General features: G+C 42.3%; 2 protein-coding genes across 4 annotated transcripts; one reads left to right on the top strand and one right to left on the bottom strand.

The window, feature by feature from the left end:
* The first annotated feature begins 646 nt into the window (after positions 1 to 646).
* On the top strand, positions 647 to 2,042 carry LOC147457529 (uncharacterized). Its single transcript, XM_086513607.1, has one exon. It carries the CDS (start codon positions 770 to 772, stop codon positions 1,700 to 1,702), a length of 933 nt encoding a protein of 310 aa, XP_086369733.1. The 5' UTR covers positions 647 to 769; the 3' UTR covers positions 1,703 to 2,042.
* Positions 2,043 to 4,099: 2,057 nt separating this feature from the next.
* LOC147457530 (uncharacterized) lies at positions 4,100 to 7,202 on the bottom strand. 3 transcript variants are annotated; one of them, XM_086512398.1, is made up of 3 exons: positions 6,956 to 7,202; positions 6,340 to 6,360; positions 4,100 to 6,292 (listed from the first exon to the last, which is right to left on the bottom strand). In XM_086512398.1, the coding sequence occupies exons 1-3, from the start codon at positions 7,040 to 7,042 to the stop codon at positions 4,652 to 4,654; spliced, it is 1,749 nt and encodes a 582-aa protein (XP_086368524.1). In that variant the 5' UTR covers positions 7,043 to 7,202; the 3' UTR covers positions 4,100 to 4,651. The 3 variants fall into 3 exon arrangements, with proteins under 3 accessions (XP_086368524.1, XP_086368522.1, XP_086368523.1); XM_086512396.1 differs by having other exon boundaries at positions 4,105 to 6,360; positions 6,874 to 6,990; XM_086512397.1 differs by lacking the exon at positions 6,956 to 7,202 and adding an exon at positions 6,552 to 6,662 and having other exon boundaries at positions 4,105 to 6,360.
* Between the last annotated feature and the right edge of the window lie 14,832 nt (positions 7,203 to 22,034).

Genomic DNA, 22,034 nt, shown 5'->3' on the forward strand with positions numbered 1-22,034 from the left:
CTTCGCTCGCATAAAGTGAGATTCTTTTTTTTTTTTGGGAAAATTACCAAAATACCCCGCTAATTTGTGGAAATTCCCAAAATACCCTTCAAATTTCAAAAATTCCCAATATACCCCTCATATTTTGTCATAAATTCCCAAAATGCCTTTCAATTTTTCCAAAATTCCCAAAATACCCCTGGTTGTGAGATTAAATTTATTCAAAGATTTTAATTTTTTTTAGCTTTTCATAAGAAGACAAATTAAATTTATTCAAAGATTTATTTTCTTTTAGCTTTTCATAAGAAGACTGATTGTCTATCAATACAAGATACTAAAACTAGAATTTGAGCCAGTTATGTAGGCTTTGGAGATGAATTGCTTCTGACAAATTACATGCTAAGCACTAAAAAACGAATCTCCATTGTCAAAAAAGAATAAAGATTAGGAAATCGTGAACAATCCAACTAAAATAGATACAAGGGTATTTTGGGAATTTTTAAAATTTGAGGGGTGTTTTGGGAATTTCCACAAATTAAAAGGGTATTTTGATAATTTTCCCTTTCTTTTCTTTTTTTTTTTAAAAAAAATTCCCAGCCGGTACCTAGGAGAACCGTTGTTTTTTTCAAACAGCTGTTAATAGCAGCGGAAAAGCCTTCACGAACAGCACCCGGCTAATAATAAGAACGGGAGGGCCAAAAAGCTCTCACGAGCAGAAATAGCTTCTGTACCACGAGCAGGGAGGTGAAGCCACTGCCACAAGCGGAAGCCTGCTATCTCACCATCTCTAATGGCGGCCAGCGACAACTCGACCAGCAGCTTGGACCTTGCTCTTGCTCTTGAGCGCCTCGCCATCTCATCACCAGCAGAAAATCTCCTGCAAGTAAGTGCAGACCCTGTCGAACTCAGGACGTTCACCTACGAATATTGCTCCTCTTCTTCGGGAGAGGACGAAGAGGACGCCGATCGCAAGAGTCCCTTCCATGTGTTTTACCTGCGAGAAGATGATGATGTGTCGACAAGGTCTAAGGAGGAGACCCTGCTCTGGGAAGCCTGGGAGCGTAAGAAGAAGTGTATGCTTCAAAAGGAGCTGTCCAACCTTGAAGATCGTGCCCAACCAGGGCTTCTTGGGCGAAGCTCGTCTTGCGTCGAGCCTATGATAAACACCTCCAACCTGATCTCGAACTCTAAGCAACTTGACAGAAGTGCATCGGACTGCGGTACACCTAGTAAAAGTGTTTGGGGGACACACACACAGAGGCTAATTACTGACCATGACTTTGAGGAGCTGCAGGGCTTTCTTGACCTTGGTTTCCAGTTTGATGAGAGCTCCATCCCAGAGCTTTGCCACACTCTTCCGGCCCTTGAAGTATATTGTGCAATGGCCAAGAACAGCTTGGAAGGCTCGCCATTTTCCAAGCCCCAAATTTCCTCAGCCATAGGATCACCCTCACAATTTCCGACCAAGAACAACAACAACGTGGAGACTGAACAACAACATGGAGACGCAATGGCCAAGAACAGCAACTTGCACGGCTCGCCATTCTCCATGTCCCAAATTTCCTCAGTCACAGGATCACTTGCACAATCTCCAGCCCCTAATTCATGGATGACTACAGCAAGCCCAGGTAATTGTGTAGGTGACGATCCTACAGAGATCAAGGAGAGATTGCGGGACTTGCCTCAAGCTTTGGCCTCCACTACTAGGCTTGCTATTAATTAGCGTCATACTGAGATATGGCATCCAAGTTCTTTCCTTGCCCGCATTGAGGAAGGCTTTTTGGGGATAGATGTTTGCGGAGGATTCATCAACAAACATTTTTGTGGAGAGATATATACAAAGTTGTGCTCAGCTTTCGTTTCGGGTATCATCTCAGTGGATTTTTCAATATTCCACAGATGTGTGGTTCCTGCCCATACATTCTAGGTTATATTGACATGCAACTAATTGTTCCAGTTTTCATAGATATTCAGCTATTATGAAGGTGAATCCAGGCCACTTGTATGTCAAGACCTTCTCAGCATGATCAAAGGTATTAAGTTAACCTTGCACATTTTGCTGTTCTTGTTGAGCCTCAATACACTTGCCAATGGCCCTGTGTTTTTGTTCAATGTTAGCTTCATTTTCAGTTTGGCTGCAGATTTAACAAGTATCATGAGAGAATTTCATATGCTCACAAAAGGGTGTATTTTGGTGGTTTGTGATGATCCCATGAAATTTGCTGTAGTTAGTTATGTGCCTCTATCAGAATCACAATTTACAATGCACCTTCAAGCCCCCTTGAAGTGCCATGTCTTCAGAGTGTTTCTTCTATGCAATTACTGTTTCATGCTTGCATTCAGAGAATTTGAGTTGTTTTAGTGTCCACTAGCGAATGGTAATGGTCGTTTGGCTTTATAGTGATTTTGCCTAAATCATGATCTGGTCATCAGGTGGACTGGGTGGTGCTTACAAGTTTGCCCATTGTGACCAGGTCAGATTTTTAATATAAGTAGTGAAATATTTAAGCAGAAGAATGCATTTCAGTTTCCATTTGTACTTCGTAATTTTTTGCAGTTTGTAGCTTTTTCTTTCCAATGGCTAGCATCAAGAATTGGGATGCCGAGAAACTTCACAGTTTTTGGACCTATCTATATATGTGACATAGCTCCGGTGTTTTTCACTGAGAGTTGATGTAGCATGTAGTGAAGCTTTGTCCATACAAGCTACAAGCATGTAAAATTTGGTTGTCCTTTTTGCATGCAGACATGCTGCTAGTAATGAAGGTTTCAAGATGAAGTGCATGTCAGACGCTGATAAGCAACTTTACACCGTACACCATCCGGTATTTCCTACCATCAAGAAATTAGGAAGTAGATCTAGCATTTTGAGTTTGGAGGTTACATGCAGAGCTGTGTAGCGTACCGACTATGATTGTTTGTCTGCTAATCTGCCTCCATGACAGCTCCACGTTGAGTTTTGTTCAAAGCACATTCTTGATGTGCAGGGTAGGTGCAAGGAGCTTATGCTTGGGCCTGATGGCCTGCAGAACAACTTTGTGCATAACTTCCTTCCAAAAACACACATAATACAGCTCTAAGCTAGGTAATGATCCTCAGCAAGTATCCCAACTCCCTATGATTTGCAGAATGGCTTATCTCTGATCATAGTTGTCAAGAAGGCCTAGAACCTTTTGACCGATGTCCATAGCAACAAGCTGTCATCGCGAAAATAAAAGGGAAAAAGTTGTCATCTTGAAGCATATTTAAAATCTCAATAGAAACAGTGATTAAATCTAAATATGAAATTCGCTATCCACTAGACTAAATATATTTTAGTACACATCAGTGTAAGAACACTTCATTATTTCCATCACTAAGCCATCAGTATACAGATGAAAAATAAAAGGTTTAACTATCAGCAGTGGTCTTCTCAGCTGCAAAGATTAAGCTGATTTTGAGTTTTACAATTGCCCTGGCTCTGGTACATCACTCAGTCTTTTCTGGGGATGCTTCTCCATGCTAGCTATACGACTGTCGTGATTTCTGTGCACCTCTAGCAAGAAGCATCGCTCATCCTCGAGATACCATTGCCACCTCAAGGAGGGCTTTGAGCCACTCAATCGCATCATGAGATTACAAAACCTAGACTATCACTCAACATTTTCTGAAATGCAACTTTCTTTGAGCTATGCACGTGCATCTCTTGTGAAGTGGTCGTGTCACTTTGATTGATAAATTCTATAGTTCTGGTAAACTTAACGTCACTGCATCTTAGACAAACGAATATGTTTTGTTTTAGATGGACTAAAACAATCCACGATGGTCCAGCTTAAGGAGTCGGCAATTCATGCCTCTAGCCAATCAAAATGCATATGGCAATCCTGGTAAAAGAGGCTCACTGCAGTCTATACAGTAAAAAGCTGTCAAAATATCCAGCTAAGAGACGTTTTCATGTGCAGTTTTCTAGCTCTGCACAAAAAACGCCACTCTTGTGGATCATAATTTTCAAAGATAGTGCCATCGGTCCCTTTAAGAGGGCATTTAAGAGGGCATTGACAACATGAAAACATTGATGAAAATGCATATGGCAATCCTGTTAAAATATGCAAATCCTGTTATAATTGTGCATGCACTCTCTATGCATCCATAGATTAAATATTGAAATAGATGTTTCATTAACTCATGTACAGGCTTGTAAGCAAAATTCAGCTCGAGTAAACAAGGAAATGAAACAATTAAGTTCATGATCAATGCAGGATGGTATAAATATGTGTGGATGACATTCATCCTAGTAAGTTTCAAGTTTCTTCCAACATAAACAAGAAAGCTACTAAAAGCTAAGTGCAAGAAGAGTGATGCCCAAACAAACATGCAAAAGATGCTGCGCATTTTGAAGGCTTGCAATAGAACCTGCCTTGATGAGACAGCCTGAGAATAATTGGTGTAAAGGTGATAAACTTCAAATGTGCCAATCCGCGCCATAATAATGTGATTGTGATAGGAATCAGCTTCCTGTTGCCATATCTAGCTTCCCTACAAACTTAAAAGCTATCATGCAAACTTAAAAGGACACTATGCATAAGAACCTACGGGTTTGTGAATCTGCCCCAGATACATGCAGTGGCCACCATCCGCAACCTACATAGGCAGATATCATAGGCACATTCCATCCATGAAATGCCATCAGCCACTATGTGCATATAGGGCACTGTATCAGTCCATTCTCATTGCAGTCTGGGCATCTTACAACTTTCTTATCCTCACATCTGAGCTTGCAGCTCCCCCTGCATTCCAGACAAGGCACAAAACGAATCCCATCACAGCCCTCACAATTGCCCCTGTTTACATCTCTTGGAAGCCCTTTCACAAGCTCATTCAACTTGCCATCCTCATGAAGCTTCCCTACTTCCTCTACACCCCCTATGTATCTTCCTTTGATGAAGAGCCTTGGAACTGCGAGCACTCTATCCATCAGGCCCCTCAGTTCATTCAAGAAACCCAAATGCATCGACACATCTCTCTCGTCAATGCGCAGACCATAGCTTCGCAAAGTCCTTCTCATATTGTTGCAATCCTCGAACGTTTTTCTGATTCCACGTAATGTTGTCGTGTACAGAACTATGGTCTCTTCACCACCAGGAGGGCATTTCATTGGAAAGCAGTCAAGGACATCTTGAGGCCTCTCTTCTACATCTGACATAATTGACTGCTGACGCCTGACTATGGCATCCCTCTGCTCATTGTGATATGCAGCCAATGCCCTTTTGCTGTCGACTTCAGGAGAATCAACAAGGCATGCATTCCAATTGTCTTCAGAAACATTTTGTAGTGCTCGCTCGTATGAAGCAACCATGTTCGGGTCAAATACTGGACTGCTCAGTTCACTTGACAAAAAATCTTCCTTCACTACCATTCTTCTTGACATGGACATTAAAAGATGCATATCAGATGAGGCAAACTTCTTTCTTTGCTGCTGGGTGCAATGGGCAGACTCACTTCTTTCATGTTTAATTGCTCCTTTGCTCTTTGCTTTTGAAATTGATGAAAACATAGAGTTCCGTGGACTAGGCTTGATAGTGGGAGAGGGGCTTCTCTCTTCTCCATCCCTCGACATTAGAGACGCTTTAGAGATTTGTGAAAGCGGACTGCTTCCCAAAGGACATTTTGCAGATCTAGCATGTTGAACATGACTTCTTGCAGACTTAATATGTAGAACGTGCTCGGGGCCATTGTTCTCTTTTCCAGAATCATACTCCTCTTCATCCATAGCATGCCGAGCGCGCCTACCAGAATTTGTCACAATCTCTACTTCCTCCACAGTGTGCAAGGGCCTCTCAAGCCTCTTCTGGGGCTGCCCTAAAACTGCAGTGTCTATTTGAACAGGAAGCATGTCTGCGATCGCTGACGAAGCATGTTCTGCCTGCCACAGACCTCGAGGACTAACCTTTTCTTCAAAGCCCATCATCAGCTCTTTAACATTGATAGTTTCAGATATAACAACCTCTGCCGAGTTAAAATGCAATTCACACTGACTTGAAGGCGTCTTTCTGCTTGCTGGGGAGTGTAATGTAGGTGTGCATGATGCATCTCTACCAGTGTGCAATGCCTGAATATCAACTGATTTATTCATTTCCAAGCTAACGAGCTTGCTATACATCTCATTCAGTGAACCTACCCAGCTCGTGCCATGGTTGCTTACGTCGCTAGACTCGGTGGGCTGCATAGCTTTGAGCTGCCCATATGAGCTCGAGGTGAGTGCGACAATGTGCTGGTGATACTCCACAGAGTACTCTGTGGTGCGAGTGGTTGTGCGCACCGGAGGAGACTGGCTCTGCTCCCAGGAAGAAGAATGTCGTCCGAGATGCTTTGAGGCTGTACAACCCATCTACAACCCAAATCCTGCAAACACGACAGAATTTTGAGGTTCCCAAATAAGCAAGGGCGATGCCAAATGAACAAAAATTACTTCAAATGTGCCGATGACTGTATTGAAGCAGCCAAATTGCACATGAACAACTTGCAATACGCATACATACATGCCAAATCATAAACAGTAAACACCCACACATAAAAATGTGCAGAAAACCTACTGGAATGGATTCTATTTCAAGGCAAAAACACAGAAGACGACTGTTGCTAGAGACCGAAGTTTGCTGCAAGTAGCATGCCACTCTCAGTGATGTTTGTATGTGGGGGGGGGGGGGGGGGGGGGGGGGGGGGGGGGGGGTCTTTGTATTCTCTTGCAGTCTAAACGGACAAAAAATGGGCGGCTTTTGAAATGCTGAGAGTCAGATAGCAGAAAAGCAAGAGTAACATCCAAAGCAAAGGACATGTCTAGGAATACAAAACATCTCGCCCACACACACAAGCACATGCAGACTGCCTTGGTTCGTTTGAAATTTGCCCACTTACGCATGTGTCTCTCAAAAGCAGCGCAAGATCTGAGTGTTGAGTCGTTGACCTCACCATAGCCTACATGAAGCAGCATGCATACCTGAAAGACGTCGACTGCTTCGCTGCTTGTTTGTGGAAGAAGTAACAATCTCAACGGTAAAAACATGTCTTCAGATAGGGGGTTCATAGTCGCGAATCTCCAGCGAGGTACTCTGTGTGTGTGTGTGTGTGTGTGTGCGCGCGCGCGCTTGGCACTTCAAAGCTGCTGAACGCTCGGCGGCTCGTTCCAAATTCCAACACGGGACTACGTTTCAAATGCATGTACCTACGGTCTACCAACTTTCGTAGTCTCCCTCGGGCCTCGTGTGACTCAGTCTCGCCGCCGAAATTTCAGGGCGAAAATTGCAACCCTTCCAAGTTCCCGCCCTTCCTTTGTTGCTACTTAGCCAGGACCGGACTAGTTTTTGACACCCCTCTGCCCTTCAAACGCCCGTCAACCTTGCCTAGGAAGGGTTCACTGGTGAAAAACCATGCACTTGAAGGGAGTTGCCCTTTCACTTTGAAGGAAAGTAATTTGTCCAATCCATCAGTGGAAGGGCTAGCCATCCAATTGCCCTTCAAAAACAGGCGTCAAAGTGAACTATAGAATATTGGGGATATTTTGGGCATTTTTGAAATTTGTGGGGTATTGTAAAAGGGGGACGGATTCCACCCCCCCCCCCCCCTAACACGTGGCAGCAGTAGCTTTATCCGGCCTACGTGCCTTGCAAATCTGGCAACACAGGAATCTGGACAATGGAGACAGCGCGTGCGAGATAGAGAGAGAGGGAGAGCACGTCCATTTCCAAAGTGAATGCCAAGCGCTAGAAAGAGCATTAAACGATCCCCGATTCCCCATTGCGCAGTCCTGCATCCACAGCTCGAGAGTCGAGAGTTCTCACATGTCATAAAAACTCATATCTAATACTCCCAAATGATTTTCTCATGTTAAAGTGATCATTTAATATGGGAAAGTACCAGGAGAGTAAAAGCTAGAATATTGGTAAGGCTGCAGACCGGTCTCTGTCAGGGATCCAAAGGAGGGAACATAGGGATCCAAAGGGGGATAGCCTGCAAAAGAGCAATGTGCTTCAATGGGGCTTAAAAGACCTAAGGTTCAGCTCCATTAAGACTTCCATAGGCTAAGGTTCCAAAAATTAAACCTTTTATCCAATGACCAAAGTGTGGGGGAATTGGATGGTCATGGGGAAGACTAAAAAGTCTTTCCACATCCCTAGGAAGGAGGGGGCGAGCCCAAATTGTAGGGGATGAGAGAGAAACACACACAGACACGCTCCAAGGCTTCCCCTTATCACAAAGGGAATATTGGACACATGTCAGGTTCCTAGGCTAGTTGCCCCCAACCTCCCCTCAAATCCTATTGGATGGCCATAGAGGTGGACCAATGAGAATTAGGCTAGAGTAAATCTAGTCTAATCATTTTAAAAATGCTTGATAAAACAACCAATAGAAATTATGCTCCCTAGAAGACTATTGGACAGTCTACCAAGAGGTCCAATGAGCATTCACAGCAGCCCAATGGCTTGCCTGATTCCTATTGGCCAGAAGACAGAAAGGTCCAATGAGAGTTTAGATGAATTATTTAAATACATGAAGCTCTCACAAAAGGGGAAAGGGGGACACATGTCATAAGGCTATCACTTATGCTTCTTAATTGTCATTGGCTAAGTTCTGCAGGGGCCAGTAGGATGCCAGCATGAGCAAATAGCAAGAGGGTCGACCAAGAGAGAGAGGGGGCTGATTTTGCAAAGGCATTGACACACACACACACACACACACACTCACAACTCATGTGTGGAGCAAAGAACTCTCTCTCCTTCTCCAAGCTTTAATGGAAAGCTCATCATCTTCTCCAAGCTTTTGAGAAGGGAGGCCTACACCAACAACTCTTGGCTTTGTGATGCAAATCCAACCAAGAGCCAAGCTTCAATGGCATGCTCATCTCCTCTACCATGCTAATTACTAAGCTAAGCTATGCTATTAGAGTGATTATGTGAGGAGAATACTTCTTTCTCGTAAGATACCTCTTCTTCATCTCAATCTATCCTCATTCCCTGCTAGCTCTCACCATTTTTGAAGGTTTGTGAGGTCTTGTGACTGAGGCTTGGGACACTAAGTGTGATTTTCAAGCATAATTGGGTGCATGAAGCTTCCATCTTCATTGCACCAACGAGTTTTGTCAAACAACACAAGAATTGTATTGTACAAAAGTCTCCTTTGATGGGAGAAGCTATAATACAAAGCCTTTATGGAGGGGGGACCGGCTCCATGTAAATCAGGTCCTCAATTGTTGTCAATTGTTCTATTTCTCTCTCGTTTCAAGTATTGTCAATGCCAAATTAGCTAGGTGTAAATTGCTATGTTGCTTTCTCAATTAAGTACACTCTCTCTCTCTATGCTCATTAGGAACTTGCTCTTAATGAAATGCTCACTATGTTATCAATTTCCTCTACACACAAGTTACTAGTGCATTAAATGTTACATTGGTATCAAAGCTATTGGTTTCTCTTTTCTTGCTCAAGAAGAGAGGTCCTCAAGCTTGCTTCAAATGGTTGGTGTTATTAATTGCAAAAGAATAAGTAGAATAGGGATTTTTCATCCTTGAAGCACTCCTGCTTTATGCAGTTAACGGGGACACCATCGAGAGCTATGGTCTGAGTCCTACCGGGCTTGCTTATGGCTTAGCCATTATTGAGCTATTAGAAGCTTGACGGGAACCGGTGCTCTATTGGCTCTATTGAACCCTCTCTTCTATTCCTTGCAATTAATAATATTCAAGCCACGGGTATAGATGCTTGAGTGCTTATCTTTGAAGGTAAAGAGGAGTAGCAACTAGGGGTTGAAGTGCCAAAGTACAAGTAAAAGTTTACACCTAAAATTTGCTAGTATGGCTGACAAAGGAAAAGAGATTGAAATGAATGTTGATAGCTTTGATTGCTAATGAACAGGCTACTAATGATGCCCCTAGCTTGTTAATTATCTTGTTACTAGGCTTCAACACGCCATGGGCAATCCATCCCTCCAAGTGAAGTGCAACGGAAGCTACGTACTCATGGGATTCTCCAAACTCCCCACCAAGAAGAGAGAGTACCTAGGAAGCCTCCTAGTGAGACTTCCAAAAGAGGCCTCTCTCTGATAAGGGAAGAAGAAGAGGATCCGTACGAAGGGCTCAAAAATTTACTGCTTGATGATGCATCTCCCTCTCAAAGGAGAACCCAAGTTTCAACGGTAGAGCCCTCACCGAAAGAACGAGAAACAAGTGAGTCTCCTGCCACCTCGACGGAGATGGCTCCACGAAGACGGCGGGTAAAACGCTCTCCAACACCCCCTAAATGGAGAAGACCATCGCATACTTCTCTACACCATAATTCAAAAAGGGGAGAGAAAACACAAGAGAAGAGAAAGGCGAGAAAGAGGTCACCCTCTTCTCCATCTTCTTCGTCCTCTTCCTCTTCTGAAGAAAGTGACGGTGCAGACAAGGAGGAACAAGTGAAGAAAAAGACGAGGAAGAGGTCACCCTCTTCTTCATCCTCCTCATACTCTTCCTCTTCTGAAGAAAGTGATGGTACAGCTTTCGAACCACCAAAAAGAAGAGGCCATAGGAAATCCTATGCCACGTGGAAGAGGTCGTCCACGCTCAAAAAGTTCAAAGAGGGAGGAAAGAACATCTCTTTTCTTACCTAAGATGGCACCTTTGGTGCTACGGATAAAGTTTTGGCCTTCATCCAACAATTGGATGCGGCGTTTGGAGATGAGAGCTTCACAGAGTCCTCTAAGCTACGTCATGTAGCTATGCATTTTCAAAAGTCTGCCGGGCAATGGTGGTCTAGCCTACGAGCAACGGTGAAGCTCCACGAACGTGGAAAGCTTTAAGAGCTTCCATTATGAATCAGTTTTTGGCTACCGATGCCAAAGACAAAGTACTCACCGAATGGTGAAGCTTGAAGCTCTCTCCCTACGAATCTATCCACAAATATGTAGATAAGTTTTGGGACTTACATCTCAAAGCCACTATCTTCAAAAAGATGGATGTTGGAGAGCAAAAACAACAATTGTGTGCGGGTTTAACTAAAGATATGGCGGAGTATGTCAACTCCCAAAGGCCACGCACCATATCTGCGGTCATACACCATACCATGGTGGCTTCAGGAATCAATTTTTAACAAGGGGCTAAGAGAAATATTAAGCCCATGAAGAACAAGGACCGTAATAACGAGCCTAAGGGGAAGGACCATGTCCAAAAGTCTCCCAAAGGCAACGCCAACAACAACAAAGCTAAGGAGAAGGGAGTTTATAAAGGCAAAAATTAACTCTCTCGTTAAGAGCTAGAGTGTTATCGTTAAGAAAACCGCCGTTGTTTCAAGTGCGGGGAGCAAGGGCATGCTTATCGTGCTTGTCCTTACAAGAATACACGAAATGAGCCTCCTAGAGCTACCTTGGTCGAAATCCAAGAAGAGGATGCTCACCACAAAGGATCTCCTCTATGCCATGCTTGGGGAAAGGTAAGAGAACATGATGCTTTTATTCTCTTTGACCCTGGTTCTACCCACAATTTCATATCCACAGAGTTGGCCACCAAGCTAGGCATCCAAGCCTATGAGATGGGAGATGTACTACCTACCGATGGTGCTTTCAAGGGGCAAGAAGCCTCAGTCACTCCCTTAATTGGGAAATCGAGGCTCCATGTCCAAATCTATGTGGACAAGGAGGGTTTCTTTATCTCTCCTCTCAAGCATGAGGATATAATCCTAGGGGCACCATGGTTTGATCGCACGGTTGCCAATGTTAAAATCCCTGAAAGGCAAATCTACTTTAGGTTCAGGGAAAAAGATATGTACATAGATGCTAAGGAGTTGGGTAACACCATACCCATTGTACATACGCAAGCTTTCAATAAGTCAATAAAGAGCTCTATTCCGTGTACCTGATTTTTGTTAAAGATTTTCAAAATGAACCTAATGTTTTAGCCAAAGAAAATTTAAACAATCACAAGGAATTAGAGTTTCCAATTTTCTCAAGGGATTTCAAGATGTTTTTATTGACGACATCCCTTGTGAACTACCTCCTAAACGAGGCAATGATGACCATGCAATTGAACTTCTTCCAGGAAGTTCACCGCCTAATAAACCTCCTTATAGAGTTTCTCAAGCTCAACAAAAGGAGATTATGCGGTAAGTGCATGAGTTGGATGGTTAGGCCTAGCTCATCTCCATTTTATTCACCGGTGTTATTAGTGCAAAAGAAAGAAGGCACATATCGTATGTGTGTCGACTATAGGGCACTAAATAGAATCATTATCAAGAATAGGTTTCACGTTCCACAGGTAGAAGACCTATTTGATAAGCTACAAGGGTCGACCTACTTTAGTAGGATTGACCTAAAAAGTGGCTACCATCAAATAAGGATAGTTGATCAAGACATAGTAAAGAACGCATTTTGCACTACGTTTGGTCTTTATGAGTACATTGTCATGCCTTTTGGCTTGACCAATGCACCAGCCACATTTAACCGCTTGATGGAGAAGCTATTCAAGCCTCACCAAACTTCTACTGGAGTGTTCTTTGATGATATAATCATCTACTCTAATTCACTAGACGAACACAAGCAACACCTCCAGGTCATATTTCAAGTTTTAGAGAGAATAAACTTTATATTAATCGAAAGAAAAGTGAGTTTTTCTTACAAGAGATTCAGTATTTAGGTGACATTATCTCTCAAGATGGCATTCAAATGGAACCATCAAAGCTAGAGGTAATAAAAGGATGGCCTAATCCAAGGAATCTACATGAACTTCGAAGCTTTATAGGTATGTGCATACCATAGATGCTTCATAGAAAAGTTCTCACAAATCACGGGACCATTACATGACCTAACAAAGAAAAACATTAGGTATATATGGTCCACCAAGGAGAACAATGCTTTTGAAAAGCTTATCTCTCAACCTGTGCTTACACTACCGGATCTCTCAAAGCCATTTGAGGTCCAATGCAACTCTTGTGGTGATTGCCTTGGAGCTGTTTTTCTCCAAGAAGGGCACGCCATAGCCTATGAAAGTCGAAGGCTCGACCCTGTTGAGCAAGCTCTAGGCATAACTCTTAGCAGTTCTACATACTCTAGATTTGTGGAAGCACTATTTATTGGGGACTCCTTTCATTCTGCGGACGGATGGATCATCAAAGCCTTAAGTACATTAAGACGCACACCAAGCTCTCCAACAAACAAATGAGGTGGGTAAATTTCATTTTCATATTGCTCACATTGCTGGCAAGCATAATCAAGTAGCCGATGCACTCTCAAGACGACCGAGAGTTGAATGCAGTTTCCATAGGAACTCACAATGATCTATCTTTTATGATAGATGAGTATGCTATTGATCCCGATTTTAGGGATGTGATTTCAGCCCTTGCACTAGAGAAGAAGGAAGAACCATTTACCCTACAAGAATATGGTTATCTTTTCTATGGCAATAGACTATGCGTTAATAACTCACTCCGTGAGAAAGTAATGTATGAATCTCATGCTTGTCCTTATGCGGGGCATAGAGGGATTCAAGCTACCCTAAAGGGGATAGAAACATATTTCTATTGGCCTGCCATAAAAGAAAACATACAAGAGTATGTGTGGTATGCCAAAAAACGAAGTTTGATAGAGGGAAGCAACCTGGATTGCTTCACCCTTTGCCAATCCCTAATTCATCGTTGTAGACATGTAGTAGTGTTAGTGTGTATACGCGCTTCACCAGGGGCACTTTTCTCCCACTGGGTTTTTCCCCCTGGACATCCGGTGTGAAAGGACACCTTATCTCTTAGGGTTTCATATAAGCTTTGTAGCTTTGAGTTTGTATACTCTATTATTGTAATACAGAGAGATAGACTACAGAGATCTCGTACACAAGCTCTGTGTCTTCTCCTTCTCCATCTTCTTCCTACTCTGAGTTGCTGTCTTCCTTCTGTTTCCTGTTTCATCATCTTCAACAATTGGTATCAGAGCAAGGTGATTTCCAGAGCCTCTACTTGTGTTTTCGCGTCCACGTGCACAATCGCAGTTTTCAGGCAGTTTTCAGAAAATTTGCTCGTGGGAGCATCCTCGACGTTCCGGGAGTAATCTGAATAGGCGACCTGGGGTTTTACCCCCCTTTTGAATCCGTTCGAGCCCTCAGAATTTTGTTCTGAGCAGCGTAGCAGAAGTTACTTTTCAGAGGCGTTTAGATCAAGAGGGCGTGCTTTTTGACAGATTTTCTTCAGGTAAACAGTTCTTTTGGGAAAGAGCTTGTCTTAGCTTTGTGCTGAGATTTTGTGTAGAGTTTTGCTTGGATTGGAGAGGAGATTTGTGAATCTCTTGGAGGTTCTTTTGCTCTCTTGTGTGCATCCACAGTATGGTTCAATCTACGGACAAAGAGATTTTTGGTGCGTTTACATCCGAAGACAAATTAGATGGTACCAACTATTCTCTTTGGTCTTTTATGGCCAAAAATATTTTGGTTGGTAAAGGATTGTGGGATTATGTATCTGGAGATGAAGTTCGTCCAGGTAGCATTGCACCTACCACACCTGGTCGTGGTGCAGCTGTTGGTGCAGGACCCTCACAAGTCACTCCAGAGCAAAAGAGATGGGATACTAAAGATGCACAAGCTATGGCTGTGATTTCCTTAACCATAAAGAGGACAATCACACCACATATCAGATCTTGCAGAACTTCTGAGGATGCTTGGAACACTCTGCAAGCTATGTTTGGAGGAAGAAACGTTGCAAGAATAGAGTTTTTGAAGAAACAACTTGACAAAATACAGATGGACGAAGGTGACGATATCGTCGAGCATCTTACAAAAATCAGGGATCTTAAAGAGCAATTGCTTAGCATTGATGAAGTGATTCCAGAGAAGGACTTGGTTTCCAAAACACTCAATTGACTACCACCATCTTATTTGACTTTTCAGACTTCTTTGACTCTGTCTTTGCGAGCTAATCCTGAGCCTCTTCGTTTTGAAGAGTTACTGGCTTTGCTATTGCAGGAGGATCAATCACGTAAGAACAAGTCTTTACAGGTGGATGGTATGGATCATGCTCTTATTGTACAGAACAAAAACAAGGGTAAAGAGAGTGCTCATTACTCCAAGTCTGGTGCAGGACAATCTTCAGAGAAGTCTAAAGGTGATTCCGACAAGTCCAAGAAGAAAGGTAAATGTCACTACTGCAAGAAACCTGGTCACTACATTAGTGAGTGTAAAAAGCGAATTGCTAAAGAAAAGAAGAAAGAGTCAAGTTTGGTTGTTTCAGCTTCTGGTGATTCTTCTACAGCTAAAGAAGAGTCTGCAAACTTTGTGCAGGATTCTTATGCTTTTGTAGTATGTTCAGATTTTTCTGCTTACAGTGTTGACACAAATGATTTGGTACTTTGATAGTGGTGCATCCAGGCATATTACTTCAAGGAAGGATTTGTTTTGTTCATTGGATGCAGCTCCAGCAGGAAAGAAGGTGACATGTGCAAATAATGCTTCTTATCCAATCAAAGGCGTTGGTAAGATTTTGATTACCATTTCAGATGGTTCAGATTTATGCTTGCCAGATGTCTTATATGTTCCAAGGATCAAGAAGAATTTGTTGTCTGTATCCTCTCTTGCAAAAAATGGTCTTCGGGTCATTTTTGAGGATGACAGATGTGTTGTACGAGATCGAGAGAATGGTTATTCTCTTATCACTACAGGTACACTGGAAAATGGACTATTTGTGCTAGATCGTTATGAAAAGCAGATTCAGGTATGTATTCCAGAAACAAAGACTCAGGCCATGCAGGATGCTGAGTTGTGGCATGCTAGATTTGGGCATGTTGGTTATGGCAGTTTGATGACTTTACAACGTCATAATATGGTGCATGATTTGTCTTTATTGGAGATGCCACCAAGACATGTATGTGAAGGTTGCGTTCTTGGAAAGATGCACATATTTGCATTTTCACAGGATGGTTCGGTTAAAGGGACACGAAAGTTGCAGCTTGTACACAATGATGTATGTGGTCCTATGAGGACACCATCTATAGGAAACAGCCTTTATTTTGTGACCTTCATTGATGACTTTTCCAGGTTTTTTTGGGTGTATCCACTCAAAGCAAAGTCAGATGTGTTTGCAGTTTTTCAACATTATGTCGCCATGGTTGAAAATGAAACTGGTTGCAAAGTACAGACTCTTCGTACCGATCGAGGAGGTGAATACATGTCAGATGCATTTAAGGATTTTTTGGGAAAGAAAGGCATTAAACACCAATGCACTATGCCATACACACCACAACAAAATGGTGTTGCAAAAAGGAAGAACAGGTCTTTAATGGAGACAGCTAGATGTATGCTCAAGGCTAAGAGTTTTCCTCATAAGCTATGGATGGAGGCAGTTGCTTGTGCAGCACATGTTTTGAATAGGTGTCCTACTCGTGCCTTGAAGACCATTACTCCATATGAAGCTTGGTATGACAGAAAACCTTCAGTCAGTTATCTTTGTGTTTTTGGTTGTCTTGCTTATGCTCACATCCCTCTGCAGTTAAGTGGGAAGCTTGATGATAAGGCAATCAAATGTATATTTGTGGGGTACAGTAGTGGAAGTAAAGGTTATAGACTTTACAATCCTGCTACAAACAAGATTTTTGAAAGTCGTGATGTAATTTTTGCGAAAACTACTGCCCAACCTATGGTTGCTTTTAATGTACCTCATATGCAGACACATGATGTATTTGAAGGTTTGCTTCCTTCTTTTGTGGAGAATCAAGAATCACAACAGGTTGATAATCTTGATCAATCTTTTGATCAGCATGTGACACCTCATGATGTAGAGGAAATTGTGCGTGAAGAGCAAGAAGTTCTCAAGGAAGAAAGAACCTTGCCTAAATGGGTTCAGAAAACTTTGCAGGATAGCAAGTTGGATGCACCGTTGCCACGAAAAACACGTGCCGGTACTACTTTTGGCAGAGAGCAAGTAGATTTGGCTTTCTTTAGCACTCTTTGTGATGCAGATGAGCCTGATTCATTTGAACAAGCTTTAGAGTGTGTTCAATGGAAAGATGCTATGCAGCAAGAAATTGATTCTATTCATAAGAATCATACATGGGATCTAGTGGACTTGCCTACAGGTAAAAAGCCTATTGGTACAAAGTGGGTATTTAAGGTAAAAAGGAAACAAGATGGTATTGTTGACAGGTACAAAGCAAGGCTTGTGGCAAAAGGCTATGCGCAACAGAAAGGCATAGATTATGATGAAACCTTTGCTCCTACTTCTCGTGCGTCCACAGTTAGATCACTAGTTGCAATTGCTGCTCATCATGGTTGGAAAGTGCATTAGTTGGATATCAAAACTGCTTTTTTGAATGGTGATTTGCAGGAAGAAGTTTATGTAAGTCAACCAAGTGGTTTTATTGTAAAAGGTCAAGAGCAAAAGGTATGTAGATTGCGTAAAGCTTTGTATGGTCTCAAACAGGCTCCAAGAGCATGGTATGAGAAGATACATACTTATTTGATTGGCCAAGGATTTCAGAATAGTCCAACAGAAAGTACTTTGTATGTCAAAAAGAGAGATGGAGTTCTCATTATGCTAACACTTTATGTGGATGATATGCTTCTTACAGGCAATACTGCAAATGAAATTGAAGCGTTTAAAGATGCTTTGAGAAAAACCTTTGAGATGTCTGATCTTGGTTTGCTACATTATTACTTGGGTATTCAGTTTGTGCAATCAGAGGATGGCATATACATGTTGCAGGCAAAATATTTGCATAAAATTTTGGACAAGTTTGGTATGCAAAATTGTAAACCAATCTCTACACCCGTAGAAACTGGATCAAAGTTGAGCATGCACGATGCTGGAGAACCTTTTGATGTACATACTTATGCAACATCGGTTGGTTGCTTGATATATTTGGCAGGCAACACTCGTCCAGACATTCAATTTGGAGTTTCACAAGCAAGCAGATTTATGCACAGCCCAAGTATGCATCATTGGCAGGCTGTGAAGCGCATACTTCGTTACCTTTCAGGTACCCCTAATATTTCCATGTTCTTTCCAAGGGGGGATATGTATGGAAAACACAGTTCTATGCAGCTTCTTGGTTACAGCGATTCAGATTGGGCTGGTGATTTTGACACACGACATTCCACAAGTGGGAATTGTTTTTTCTTGGGAAATGCATGTATATCTTGGCTAAGCAAGAAGCAACCCACAGTGGCTACATCAACTTGTGAAGCTGAGTACAGGGCAGCTTTCACGGCAACAGTTGATTGTGTATGGATACGCAGGTTATTGGCAGATCTTTGTGAGTGTCAACAGGCACCCACTACCATTTTCACTGACAGTCAGAGTGCTATGGCAGTTGCAAGGAATCCAGTATTTCATGCAAGAACAAAGCACATAGAGGTTCACTACCACTATGTCAGGGAAAGGCTACATACAGGGGAGATCACACTAACTTATTGTCCTACACAGGATAACATTGCAGATCTATTTACGAAGGCGTTATCACGAGAAAAGTTTGAAGCTTTCCGAAAAGCTTTGGGCTTACTCTCATACACATGATGATCTGCTACCTTGTACGGATTCACACTATCACTACAGGGGGGATTTGTAGACATGTAGTAGTGTTAGTGTGTATACGCGCTTCACCAGGGGCCCTTTTCTCCCACTGGGTTTTTCCCCCTGGACATCCGGTGTGAAAGGACACCTTATCTCTTAGGGTTTCATATAAGCTTTGTAGCTCTGAGTTTGTATACGCTATTATTCTAATATAGAGAGATAGACTACAGAGATCTCGTACACAAGCTCTGTGTCTTCTCCTTCTCCATCTTCTTCCTACTCTGAGTTGCTGTCTTCCTTCTGTTTCCTGTTTCATCATCTTCAACAATCGTGGGAGAGCATATCCATGGATTTTATTTTTGGATTGCCCAAGTCTATCCATGGGAACACAAGAATATGGACGATAGTAGACAGGTTTAGCAAATAAGCAGATTTCATGCCTGTCAAAAAGACTATCAAAGCTTATCAAATGGCAACCCTCTTTATATCACAAATCTTCAAGTACCACGGCTTGCCAATGTCCATAGTGTCAAATAGAGATCCTAGAATGACCAGTAATTTTTGGAAGGGTCTCTTTGAAAATTAATTAGGTACAAGGTTAAACTTCTCTTCGGCCTATCATCCCCAAACGGATGGCCAAAGTGAAATAGCTAATTTAACCATTCTTGATCTACTAAAAGCTTATGTCACAGAAGTAGATCAAAAGTCCTAATGGGAGAAGTACTTACCCTTAGTGGAGTATGCTTATAATAACATTGTACATACTTCCACGGGAAAAGCACCTTTTGAGGTGATAGAGGGAAGATAAAAAAGTCCCTTGCTACTCAAGGTACATGGGAAGATCTTTGATGCAGATGAATATAGCCGAGACCTGCAAGAATATTTCCAAAAGATTAAGATGCTATATCCATCTCTCAGCAAACGCAAAAGGCTGATGTTGATAAGTACATAAGAGCCCTAGCCTTTAAACAAAATTATTGGGTATTACTTAAGTTTCCCAAGGCTCGATTAAGGCACACAACGGGCAAGAATCCTACGGGACACCAAATGTACTATGCTAAGTTAGCAAAAAGGTACTATGGTCCCTTCCACATTCTTAGACCAATCAATGAAATGGCCTATCAACTCAAGTTACCCAGCCATTGGCTCATACACAATGCTTTCCATGTGAGTCTACTAAAGCTTTACAAAGGAGAGCCACCTCAAGAATCAATTATTAAAGACCCACCGGAGATCGAGGACCAAGAAGAGGTGCTACAGCCCGAGTCCACTCTCCGACATGAAGACAAGGTATTACGAGGCAGTAATATTATCCGACGATATCTTATTAAGTTTAAGAACTATCCTTTTGAAGATGCTAGATGGATGCAAGGCATACAATTAACGGATAACCTTAACTTTGTCAATGCTTACAATGCTTCCCTAGAGTAAGCAAATGTAAATATGTTTAAATGAACAAAGTTTTTTTCTTATAAGACACTCTTTTTCTTTATTATGCACACATGTTAATGAGTATGCATGCTTATGATCATGTTTGTGGAGACGACGTCTCTCGAACACCAAGTAGAGCTTGTCATTCTACTACGGAAGATTCATACGGACTAATGTGCAGACATGCTTGCGACAATTAAGGCTCTCAAACACCAAATGGACTAGTCATCCATTCTGGAAAGATGTCGTGGGATAAAATAGGGGTCCTTTACCCGCTGGCAAATGGACTAATGACTAGGATTTATCTTCTCTACCTCATAGTCGAGGACGACTATGATTTCAAGAGAGAGGTAATGTCATAAAAACTAATATCTCGTACTCCGAAATGATTTTCTCATGTTAAACTTATCCTTTCATATGGGGAAGTACCAAGAGAGTAAAAGCTAGAATATTGGTAAGGCTGCAGACCGCCGGTCTCTGTCATGGATCCAAAGGAGGAAAAAGAGGGATCCAAAGGGCGATAGCCTGCAAAAGAGCAATGTGCTTCAATGGGGCTTAAAAGACCTAAGGTTCAGCTCCATTAAGACTTCCATAGGCTAAGGTTCCAAAAATTAAACCTTTTATCCAATGGCCAAAGTGCAAGGGAATTGGATGGTCACGGGGAAGACTAAAGAATCTTCCCACATCCCTAGGAAGGAGGGGGCGAGCCCAATTTGTAGGGGATGAGAAAGACACACACACACACACACACACACACACACACACACTCCACGGCTTCCCCGTATCACAAAGGGAATATTGGACACATGTCAGGTTCCTATGCTAGTTGCCCCCAACCTTCCCTCAAATCCTATTGGATGGCCATAGAGGTGGATCAATGAGAATTAAGCTAGAGTAAATTCAATCTAATCAATTTAAAAATGCTTGATAAAAGAACCAATAGAAATTAATCTCCCTATAAGACTATTGGACAGTCTACCAAGGGGTCCGATGAGCATTCACAACAGCCCAATGGCTTGCCTGATTCCTTGTGGCCAGAAGACAAAAAGGTCCAATGAGAGTTTAGATGAATTATTTAAATACATGAAGCTCTCGCAAAAGGGGAAAGGGGGATACATGTCACAAGGCTATCACTTATGCTTCTTAATTGTCATTGGCTAAGCTCTATAGGGGCCAGTAGGATGCCAGCATGAGCAAATAGCAAGAGGGTCGACCAAGAGAGAGAGAGGGGGCTGATTTTGCAAAGGCATTGACACACACACACACACTCACAACTCATGTGTGGAGCAAATAAATCTCTCTCCTTCTCCAAGCTTTAATGGAAAGCTCATCATCTTCTCCAAGCTTTTGAGAAGGGAGGCCTACACCAACAACTCTTGGCTTTGTGATGCAAATCCAACCAAGAGCCAAGCTTCAATGGCATGCTCATCTCCTCTACCATGCTAATTACTAAGCTAATCTATGCTATTAGAGTGATTATGTGAGGAGAATACTTCTTTCTCGTAAGATACCTCTTCTTCATCTCAATCTATCCTCATTCCCTGCTAGCTCTCACCATTTTTGAAGGTTTGTGAGGTCTTGGGAGTGAGGCTTGGGACACTAGGTGTGATTTTCAAGCATAATTTGGTGCATGAAGCTTCCATCTTCATTGCACCAACAAATTTTGTCAAGGAACATAAGAATTGTATTGTACAAAAGTCTCCTTTGATGGGAGAAGCTATAATACAAAGCCTTTATGGAGGGGGGACCGGCTCCATGTAAATCTGGCCCTCAACTGTTGGCAATTGTTCTAGTTCTCTCTCTTTTCAAGTATTGTCAATGCCAAATTAGCTAGGTATAAATTGCTATGTTGCTTTCTCAATTAAGTACTCTCTCTCTATGCTCATTAGGAACTTGCTCTTAATGAAATGCTCACTATGTTATCAATTTCCCTACACACAAGTTACTAGTGCATTAAATGTTACATCACACCTACACCTATACTCCCCAAAGCTTGCAGAGCGAGAGAGTGAAAGAGCCAGTCTGAGGCCACCGCCTTCGGCCAGTGCTCTCTAAGGCTCTGAGGCAGAACAATAGAGAGATTTTAGGGTCCTAAATGCAAAGCCCGGTAGGACAATACCTACAGATTGAGGATCTATC

This window comes from Adiantum capillus-veneris, chromosome 5, assembly GCF_014529385.1.
Source record: "Adiantum capillus-veneris isolate H3 chromosome 5, ASM1452938v2, whole genome shotgun sequence".
Lineage (NCBI taxonomy): Eukaryota > Viridiplantae > Streptophyta > Polypodiopsida > Polypodiales > Pteridaceae > Adiantum > Adiantum capillus-veneris.

What these genes read in the sequence shown, in the direction of transcription:
- LOC147457530 (XM_086512398.1), bottom strand. Translation starts at nt 7,042, where the DNA reads ATGAACCCCCTATCTGAAGACATGTTTTTACCGTTGAGATTGTTACTT. An exon ending in AAGCAGTCGACGTCTTTCAG is followed by an intron (nt 6,361 to 6,955) that starts GTATGCATGCTG and finishes TCGTGTTTGCAG; the next exon opens with GATTTGGGTTGTAGATGGGT. An exon ending in ATTTGGGTTGTAGATGGGTT is followed by an intron (nt 6,293 to 6,339) that starts GTACAGCCTCAA and finishes TCCTGGGAGCAG; the next exon opens with AGCCAGTCTCCTCCGGTGCG.
- LOC147457529 (XM_086513607.1), top strand. Translation starts at nt 770, where the DNA reads ATGGCGGCCAGCGACAACTCGACCAGCAGCTTGGACCTTGCTCTTGCT.